Genomic DNA, 10,499 nt, shown 5'->3' with positions numbered 1-10,499 from the left:
GAGTTCTGATTATCAAGCCATCGAGGCTGGGTCAAATGGGCACTATCTGCAGGTATGTCTGTTCTTGTGATTCTCCCCTCACTTCGTATCAGCTGGATACTTCACTCTCGGCTCCAGCTCTCTGTGGCTATGTCATTGTTCATGGGCTCAGATGTCCCCAGGTCTCACCACACTTTGGACCAACCAGCCCTTCGTTTTCTTTCTCTCTGATCTCCAGGTTAATGGAAGTCTTGGAACCTGGTTGAACTCAGCCCATTTCTTCATTGCTGACTTTTCCCCTCTTCCTCCCCACCCTCCGCACCCCCATAGGCCAAAGTGGTCACCAGCAAGCTTACATGCCTGCTCATGCGTTCCCTTTGACTTTCAGTCGTAGAGGGGGGTTTATCCTGAGGGAACTTGATTGCTTGCCTTGATGGCTTCACAGCAAACAACTTACTTATTCTTATAGTAGCCAGTCATACTGCCATTTTTGTTTTGGCTTTTTCCTCATGATCTTTCTTTGAAGGTTTATCTTTTGTTGCTCTAGCTGTTCCAGGCTGCTCTGCTTGTCCTTTGTAATGGGAATGTCCCTCTTCAGAACGTTCTGGATGGGGCTAAGGATTCCACTAAGGTCCTATACTCTGCAAAGGTTCCACAAGAGGCATATTCCACTTGGCAAGTTCTAGAACCCCTTTTAGGTATTTCCATCCACTATAGGCTGAAGACGGGCTTACAAGCTTTCTGTAATCGTGTTTCCCGACATTCCTTTCTATCCCACTCAAGTGCCTATTTTACAATAGTAGGCAAAAGAAACCAATATTCATAAGACAGTCAAGCATGTTAATATTATTACCCCTCTTCAAACTATGTCTTGATCCCTGTATCACAGAGCCCTGTTGTTCCAAGGTTGAGCATGTGTCACTATTTTCCTCTGTCCCATTTAGCCCATGTAAACCTGTCTTAGTGTTCCCCTGTCTACCTTGTTCTTCCACCCCCTCCCCCTTCTTTTGTATTGCCCTCTCCAGCACCCAAACTGTGATGTGTCTGCCTACTACCCTATGCTCTATGGTTGCCTCCCTCCACCTCCCTGAAACCCTCCCACCCCATCCCTACCAGTAACCAAAAAAAAACTTTTTTTTTTTTTCATTTCAGTTTGGGTATCTTTTCCTAAACGTTTACATTAATGGTCTTATGCAACATTTGTCTTTTTGTGACTAATTTCACTCAGCATAATGTCCTCAGGGTTCATCCTTGTTATATGGTGGCTTACAGCTTCCTTTTCTTCAAGGTAGCATAATATTTCATTGTGTGTATATCAAAGGTTGTTTATCCAGTCTTCCATTGATGGGCATTTAGGTTGTCTCCATCTTTTTGCTTTTGTGAATAGTCCTGCTATGAACATTGGTGTGCAAATATCTACTCGTGTTATGGCTCGTATTTCTTGTGTATATATACCAAGTAGAGGAATAGCTGGATCATAAGGTATTTCTATTTCCAACTCTCTGAGGAAGCACCATACTATTTTCCAGAGTGGTGGGACCATTTTGCATTCTCAATAGCAATGTAGGAGGGTCCCAGTCTCTCCACATCTTTGCCAGCATTTATTGTCCTCTGCATTTTTGAAAATTGCTGTTACTGCTGGTGTGAGATGGTATATCTATCTCATTGTAGTTTTGAAATGCAACTCTCTAATGGTTAATGATCGTGAACATTTCTTCATATGTTTGTTTTCTGCCTGAATCTTTTCCATGGTGAAGTGTCTGTACATGTCTTGTGCCCATTTTTTAATTGGATTATTTGTCTTTTTCTTGTAGAGCTGTCGTAATTTCCTGTAGATTTTAGGAATTAGTTGCATGTCTGATATGTCATTGCAAAAGATTTTTTCACATTCTGTGGTGGTCTCCCTTTTTAATCTTTTGGTGAAATCCTTTGATGCACCTAAGTTTCTAATTTTTAGAATGTCCCAGTCATCTATTTTGGCTTCTTTTGTTTGTGTAATTTTCACAATATTTGGCAGTCTGTGTGTGCCCTGTATTGTTGTTTTGTTAAGTGCCGTCGAGTCGGTTCCAACCCTGAACAGGGTTTCCGAGGCTGTAAATCTTTATGGGAGCAGAAAGCCTCATCTTTCTCCCGCGGAGCAGCTGGTAGTTTCGAACTGTTGACCTTGCGGTTCGCAGCCCAATTTGTAACCACTACTCTACCAGAGCTCTCCGTATTTTTTCATTGATGACCTTCATAATTCTGGGATTCACCTTATGGTCTTTAAGCCATGCTGAGTTGGTTTTTGTATATGGCGTGAGATAAAGGTTTTGTTTCAGTCTTTTGCATATTGATTTCCAGTTCTGCCATCACCATCTGTTTAAGAGATTATGTCTTCCCCAATCCATGTACTTTGGCCCTTTGTCAAAGATCATTTGGCTGTATGTGGATGGGTTAATTTCTGGATTCTCAATTCTGTTACAGTGATCTATGTATCTTTCATAGTATCAGTACCAGGCTGTTTGACCACTGTAGCCATGTAATAAAATTTGAAATCAGGAAGTCAGAGGCTTCCAACTTTGTTCTTCTTTGTAAGCAGTGTTTTGCTTATCCTGGGTGTCTTTCCTTTCCATATAAAGTTTGTAATTGTTTTTTCCATCTCTCCAAAGAATGTCGTTGGAATCTGGATTGGGATTGCATTGTATGTGTAGATTGCTTTGGGCAGTATTGACATTTTCTTTGACATTCCTATCCAGGAGCATGGTATATTCTTCCATTTTTATAAGTCTCTTTTGGTTTCTTGTAGTATAGGGTTTGTTTGTTTTTTTTGGGGGAGGGGGGTTGTATAGGTCCTTTGTTTTTCTGGTTACATTTATTACTAAATATGTCATCCTCTGGGTGGCTATTGTAAATGGTATTGCTTTCCTGATTTCCTTTTCAGTGTTGTCATTATTAATATAGAGGAATCCAAGTGATTTTTGTATGTTGATCATTCTTGTACTCTGCTAGTTTCCTGAATCTTCCAGTGAGTTCCAGTAGTTTTTTTCCCCTGTTTTTTTGCTAAGTCTTTGGGGATTTCTATGTATTAGGATCATATCGTCTGCAAATAGAGTTTTATTTCCGGTCTGACAATTTGGATACCTTTAATTTCCCTATCTTGCCTTAATAGCTCTGCTAAGACTTCCAAAACAGTACTGAATAGGAGTGGTGATACAGGGCATTTTTGTCTGGTTCGCAAGGGAAAGACTTTTCAGTTTCTCTCCATTGAGAGTGATTCAGCTGTTGGTTTTATATGTATGCTCTTAATTATGTTGAGGAATTTCCCTTCAATTCCTACTTTGTTGAGGGTTTTTATCAGGAATGGATGTTAGATTTTGTCAAATGCCTTTTCTGCATCAACCAATATGATCATGTGATTCTTTTCCTTTTTCTTATTTATATGGTGCATTACATTGTTTGTTTTTCTAATGTTGAACCATCCTTGCATCCCTGGTATGAATCCCACTTGGTCATGATGTATAATTTTTTTGATGTGTTGTTGAATTTTGTTGGCTAGGATTTTTGTTGAGAATTTTTACATCTGTGTTCATGAGGGATTTTGGTATATAATTTTCTTTCATAGTGACGTCCTTCCGTGGTTTTGGTATGAGGGTTATGCTTGCTTCATAGAATGTATTAAGAAGTTTTCCATCCTCTTGTATGTACTGGAATCATTTGAGTAGAATTGGTGATAGCTTTTCCCTGAATGTTGATAAAACTCACCAGTGAAGTCATCTGGACCTGGACTTTTTTTGGTTGGGAGTTTTTGGATAACCTGGTCAATTTCTTCCTTGGTTACAGATCTATCCAAGTTTTCTACTTCACTCTGTGTAAGTTTAGGTAGTTCGTGCTTTTCTAAAAATGTATGCATCTTTAGCTTTTCAGATTTGTTGGAGTACAACTCAATAATATTCTGTTATTATCCTTTTTATTTCTAAAAAAAGGATTCTGTAGTGATATCACCCATTTGGTTTTTTATGTGTGTTATTTGGGTCTTCCCCCTGTTTTCTTTTGTTAGGTTTTCCAGTGGTTTGTCAATTTTTATTCTTTCAAAGAACCAGCTTCTTGTCCTGTTGATTCTTTCTATAGTTTTTCTGTTTTCTATCTTGTTTATTTCTACTCTAATATTCATTATTTCTTTATTCTGTTGATTGTAGGCTTACTTTGCTGGTCTATTTCTAGTTGCTGGAGATGAGTAAATGGGTTTTTAGGAATGCTCTGTTTTGTTTCTGTATAGTAGTTACTAATGTTCAAAATACTTATTTTCCTTTTCTTTTTGCTCTTTTGAGCACTGTAAGATGAAGAACGTTCTCTCTTATCTCCCCTGCATACCTAGATGCTAGCAATACTGCCTGGCATTTATGTTTCCCTAACACTTGCTCACATTTCATAGGGCTGTTGTGTCAGTTCTGTGTGTTAATGCATATAAAGTGCTTAGAGGAGGATGTAACTGGTACATAGAAAGCCCGAGGGGGTAGTTCTACTCTGTCCCATGGAGTGTGTCACTATGAGTCAGAAAACGACTTGACTTGATTCAGGGTCTCTAACTGCAGAATTGGGGAGGTGTGGCGAAAATACTTTGTGTATCACTGTAGGATCAACCCTGTAGTGTGAACCACAAGGTCAGCTGTTCAAACCTACCAGCTGCTGTTCAGAAACTCTATACAGGGTTGGACCTGACTGGATGGCACTTGACAACAACAATGTGTGGCTGAAACTCAGAAAAACATTTTGGTGGGTTAAGGTTTTTAGAGGAAGAAGAAATGTTTCAAGGCTTCTGGGAAAAGAACTTGCCTCTGATTTTCCTGAATATGTGTCACACATTTCCAAGGCCTGAGTCAGACAAAGTACTATAAAGAATTGCAAGAAATATAATAAGATATTTTCAAGTAAACTTAAGTTTCAGAGGGAAAAATTATAATATAAATATATGTTGTATATATTCTTATTCAAATACTTGAAATTTAGCAAGAAAAATTCAGTTACTTTGTTGAGTATTACCAGGTTTGATTCCTCTTGAGTAATTTGTTTTTCTTTTTTAGGCATACAAATGGTGTATTGAAGCCATGAAAGAAATCACAGCTGGCTTGCCAGTCAAAGTTGTGGTAGATGTTTTAAGACAAGCTTCTAAGGTGATTATAATACTAAAATGAATTACATAGGATTTACCAGGTGTTACATTTCTTTTAATTAACCTATTATTTAACAGATAAGGTTTTGTGTGTACCATAAAGTAACAAGATATCTTTTTAAATACCTGTGTTCAATTTTAGAAATCTGGTTTCTTAAAAACTATCTTATACACATTGCATTGAATTTTCTTCCGCTCAGAGTATCTGTGTAATAGTTCACTTGGATAATTCTTTGAACTCACAGGAGTATGTATCAGATTTGTACATTCGCGCTTCTCTGGCTTGAAACTGTACAGCAGTCTGAATTCTTTATGTGAAAGTTGTGTTCTAAAGGGTAGGCCTGGTATTCTAGACCTCTAGTCATAGTATTGCTCTGACAGCATGTGAGCATGGCAGCTTTCGGAGCTTGATCTGTTGGGCAGTCCTTGTTGGATTTGTCTCTAGATTATTTTAATCTGTCAATACATGAATTAACTCTTTAAGGCCATTTAATAGTATTTAGTATTGGTACTCTGTGGCCTGTAAGTATCAGTGTAATTTTCAAATATGCTCTTTTTCATCCAAACTTCGCTCAGTTTTTAATATTCAGTTTCATAGTTTTAGTTGTAGAAGTTTCAATATGGATTCTAAAATTGTAGATTTAGAAGGGTTCTAGATTTCTGTGAAATGTATTATTAAATCAGTTATTTTACAAGCATGTAAATAACAGAAATATTCAGGTTACCGTCAAAGTTTAAAAGGGGATTTTAATGTCTTTTTTAACTAATTCAAAACATCGAGTAAGTCTTTATATTCCTATATGCAGATGATATTTTGAACTGAAAAATTACTGTCTATTCTTAGGGATATTTTAAGGAAAAATAGAAGTACTTGAAATTCTGTGTATTTAAAAATTATCGGATGAAAACTGCAGAAATTTTTTTGTAAACTACTATAGAACTGAGATACAAAGACCTTACAAAATAACATGATGGTCTCCTCACCCTCTCTCCCTTTTATTTAAAAAGTTTTGTGAGGTAATTTTGTTATAACATGCTTGCACTAGGCATGACTGTCCATTGTGTGTAGATGTGCATAAGTGTATGTATATATATACAAGATATATATGTTGTTGCATACCATCAAGCCAGTTTCAACCCAAAGCAACCTATATAGAGTTTCTGAGAAGCCGGCTGGTAGGTGTGAACCACCGACTTTGCTGTTAGCAGTACAGTACTCATCCTACAGTGCTGTACCAGGACTCCACAGTGTGTATAATTGAGTTTTCAAGTACTTGGAGCAAGGAAATTTTAGCAAGAACCCTCTTACCATTATGTATCGGTATAAGTGCCATCGAGTCCATTCTGATTCATAGTGACCCTGTATAGGGTTTCCATGGAGTATTTGGTGAGTTTGAACCGCGAGCTTTATGGTTAGCAGTCCAATGCTGATCCAACAGTGCAACACCAGGACTCTAGTGAGTATAGTCTGACTATAAGCTGTACTCATATTATTACACTAATTACCAGTTTTGAGAGCTGTTTTATAATTTTTCTCTTTATCTTTAGGCCTGTGTAGTAAAACGTGAATTTAAGAAGGCAGAGCAGTTAATTAAACACGCAGTGTATTTGGCACGGTAGGTGATTATTAATAACAATACTGTTTCAAATGGTCTTTCTCTACTTTATGTCCTAATAGTTTTTTTACGTGTGTTTTTTTTAATAGGGATCATTTTGGATCAAAACACCCAAAATATTCTGATACACTGTTAGATTATGGGTTTTACTTACTCAATGTAGATAATATATGTCAATCTGTTGCAATTTATCAGGTATGTTAAAAGTTACACTTTTTCTCTTTTAGTCTTAATTGACTTATTTACATGTATTTGGGTGTAATGTATCAACTACTCTCTACGAATAACTTTTTAAATCTGGTTCATATAAGGGACACTCTTCTTAGTAACTAAATTATGGCTGTTGTTGTTGTTAAGTACCGTGGAGTCAGTTCTGACTTACAGTGACCCTGTACAGGGTTTCCAAGGCTGTAAGTAAATCTTTACAAGAGCAGAAAGCCTCATCTTTCACCCACAGAGCAGTTGGTAGTTTCAAACTGCTGACCTTGAGGTTAGCAGCCCGATTTGTAACCACTACGCTACCTGAGCTCCTTAAGTAATGGCTACGCAGTTTAAAACTTTGTGTTTTAGGAATTAAAGAGAATCATTCAGTAAAGGAGCTCTGGTAGCGTATTGGTTACGAATCAAGCTGCTAATCTCACGGTCAGCAGTTCGAAACTACCAGCTGTTCTATGGGAGAAAGATGAGGCTTTCTGCTTCCATAAAGATTTACAGCCTCGGAAATCCTGTACAGGGTCGCTGTGAGTCGGAACCAACTCCACAGCACATAACAACATTCAGTAAGAGTTCTTGGATTGTAGCTTCATATTTTGGAGTATTTTTTCCATTTTATATTTGCTTGCCCTTGTAGTTGATTTAGCAAAGACTGGTAGCAATCAATTTAGGACTTAATCAGCCATTCCCAGGTAAATGATGAATTATGCCAAGGTACCCTTATTTTAAAGTTCAGAAGAAAGACATAGAGAAAACCAGTGATGTCATTTCTAAGAAACGAATGGTTATTATTAAGTCAATGCCTTTTAAGTCAGACTTAGTCTTCAGAATATCAGATCTTATCGTTTACTTTCATATTCTGTTATTTAAATACAGTAGTGCTTTGCTTCAAAAAGTATGCAATTTTATATATACATAGAATGTGTGTTTAATTTACGTGGTGTTTTCAAAAGATTCATAGTATTCTTAAATGTTTTTGTGACTATTTCAGGCAGCTCTTGACATTCGGCAGTCAGTGTTTGGTGGCAAAAATATCCATGTAGCAACAGCTCATGAAGATTTGGCTTATTCTTCTTATGTTCACCAGTATAGTTCTGGGAAATTTGACAATGCACTGTAAGTTCAACATGCCTTTTCAGTGAAGGATTATATTTGTTGGTTTTTCCGCTAGTACAGTAGTACTTAGTGCACTGTATGGTTTCAATTTGTCTTCTTTTAATAAGCTGCCTAGAATGTTCTTGAAGTCATTTACAATCATATGCCAATTCATAAGCCCTTCATTTAACCTTTATGTGGTTTAATATTGAGACAGTATATTTTCATGTAGATTATAATTTCTTTTGAATGATTCATTTTTCTTTGAGTAATAAAATAACCTGTAACTACATAGCAGACTCAATTCCTGAAAACCATGTTCAAAGCACATAGAAATGCTGAAAAAAACCAGAAGCATCATTTTTTCAATGTAGCTGAGCTTGCAAAGCAGAGAGAAAGTCCCAAAATGGACTCTTAACATTCAAAGGCATGAACTCTATGTATAGTTTATATTTTAAGATGATGAGAAGTTTAGAGGTCTCTATAATCTTGGGCCAGACTGCAAAGTCATTTGAACAGCAAGGTTGGCGGTTCAAGCTCACCAGCTGCTCCTCGGAAACCCTACACAGGGTCACTATGGGTCAGAATAGACTCGACGGCACTTAACAATAATAACAACAACGTAATCTTGGGAACAAGAACCATGGGTTTAAGAGACGAAACTTTGAACCAACAGAAGACTGTGTGTTAGAATGAAAACTCTCAGGTTAACAAGATCAAGGTAACACCCTCAGGGGAGAAACGGGAAAGCTATGCCCAAAAGGTTGTTCACCTTAGGTTGGACTCACAGCTGAAAAAGAAAGGTGCTTATAGAACAGCTTGTAGCTGTAAACCTATACCATACTGAAGCTTGGATGAGAATATTGAGAAAAACCTATACCATACATGCAGGATGAGAATATTGAGAAAAACCTTAGAAAGCACTTTGGGGTTATAGTTCTCCTAACATGTCTTATGAAGAAAATGTCAAATTCTTGGGAATAATTAACCTTCAACTAAACCATACAGAAATTTCAAAGATATATCTGTACCTAAAATGCACATAACAGTAAAGAAATTACAAACCCAGTAAGGAAATGTTTTACTGAGTGAGTCAGCAAACATAAATAATAGGATTAGAACCTTATGAATCTCAGTTAACAGAACTTTTGGTTGATAATGTAAATCATTTTACATGATTAAAGAAATATATTGTTTATGGCTGCTTTCCACTGCAACAGCAGAGTTAAGTAGTTGTCACACTTTGTGGCTGACAAAAGGTGTTATATATTTGATCCTATAGAGAAATTTTTTCCTAATTTGGATACAAAAGGAATTAGTAATGTTTTAAAGGAGGGGTAGGAAGCAAAAAAAAAAGAGAGATTTAAAAATTGAATAACATGCATTCTACAGTATAGATGGATGTAGAAAATTTGCTAAGTTAAAGGAGTCGATCATATTGTACAAATTATATGAAATATGCAGAATAGGCAAATCTATGGAGATAGAAAGTAAATTAGTGATTGTCTAGAACCAAAGGACTAGAAGGAAGTGTGGAATGATTTGTAATCAGTACAAGATTTCTTTTGGGGTGATGCAAATGCTCTAAAATTCATTTGTAGTGATGAGTGTACAACTCTGAATATACTAAAACCATGGAACTGTAAGCTTAAAACAGTGAACTTTATATCCAAATTACATCTTAAAACAAAATATACAACAAATTGAGTAACTAGAATTAGAGATCATTGAAATTAATTACTCAGTGGACAAATTAAACATCACATTAGAATGAACTAGTGAATTGAAAGACAAATGTGGGTAAGAAGAAGTAGGGGGGCTGGGGCTCTTTTAGATAATTGAAAGTTACTGGCAGATGAAATAGATAAATAACTTATCTTCTGTTTGGGGAGAGTTCATGTTGAGAAGGATAAGCATTTAGAGAGTGAAGATGGATTTTTTTTTTTTCTTAAATGTTTTATTGTGAATTATGTGATAGTTTACATGGGAGAACATTAGTTTTACATTCATTCTACCGTATATTGTCTCATTGAAGATGGATTTTTTAGGAGCTTTTATGTAGCCTAGTCTGGAAAGGTCTGTTCAAGGAAGGTTGAATCATGGGATCTTCAGAGGAAGACCATTTCATAGAGAGGACACAGCAAGTACAAGGATTCTGAGGTGACAGCAAGCTTTGCTTGTTCAGGAAACTGAGTGGTTGAAGAAGAGAAAAAGGAGTTGCTCGGAGGATGGCAGAAGGTGAAATCAGAGAGGTATCAGAATGATAGATCATGTTGAGACTATAATAAAGACTTCAGATTTTATTCTGAAGATGAGAGGCCATTGGTTTTTTGTTTTTGTTTTTTGAATTTTTTTTTAATGTTTTATTGTGAATTATATGATAGGTTACATGAGAGAACTTTAGTTTTACATTCATTCTATTATGTATATTGTTTCATTGCCATGGT

The 10,499-nt window shown here is 36.5% G+C and overlaps 1 protein-coding gene across 1 annotated transcript in view; it reads left to right on the top strand.

Annotated features, from left to right (window-relative positions):
• APPBP2 (amyloid beta precursor protein (cytoplasmic tail) binding protein 2) overlaps positions 1–10,499 on the top strand; it is a 96,600-nt gene that overhangs the window by 65,086 nt on the left and 21,015 nt on the right. The window contains 4 exon segments of the mRNA XM_006833631.1: positions 5,040–5,129; positions 6,677–6,744; positions 6,834–6,939; positions 7,949–8,095. Coding sequence (XP_006833694.1) covers positions 5,040–5,129; positions 6,677–6,744; positions 6,834–6,939; positions 7,949–8,095 — 411 coding nt within the window.

The sequence above is a fragment of the Chrysochloris asiatica genome, unplaced genomic scaffold (assembly GCF_000296735.1).
Source record: "Chrysochloris asiatica unplaced genomic scaffold, ChrAsi1.0 scaffold00007, whole genome shotgun sequence".
Classification (NCBI taxonomy): Eukaryota; Metazoa; Chordata; class Mammalia; order Afrosoricida; family Chrysochloridae; genus Chrysochloris; species Chrysochloris asiatica.
This window is presented reverse-complemented; position numbering and strand designations above follow the sequence as displayed.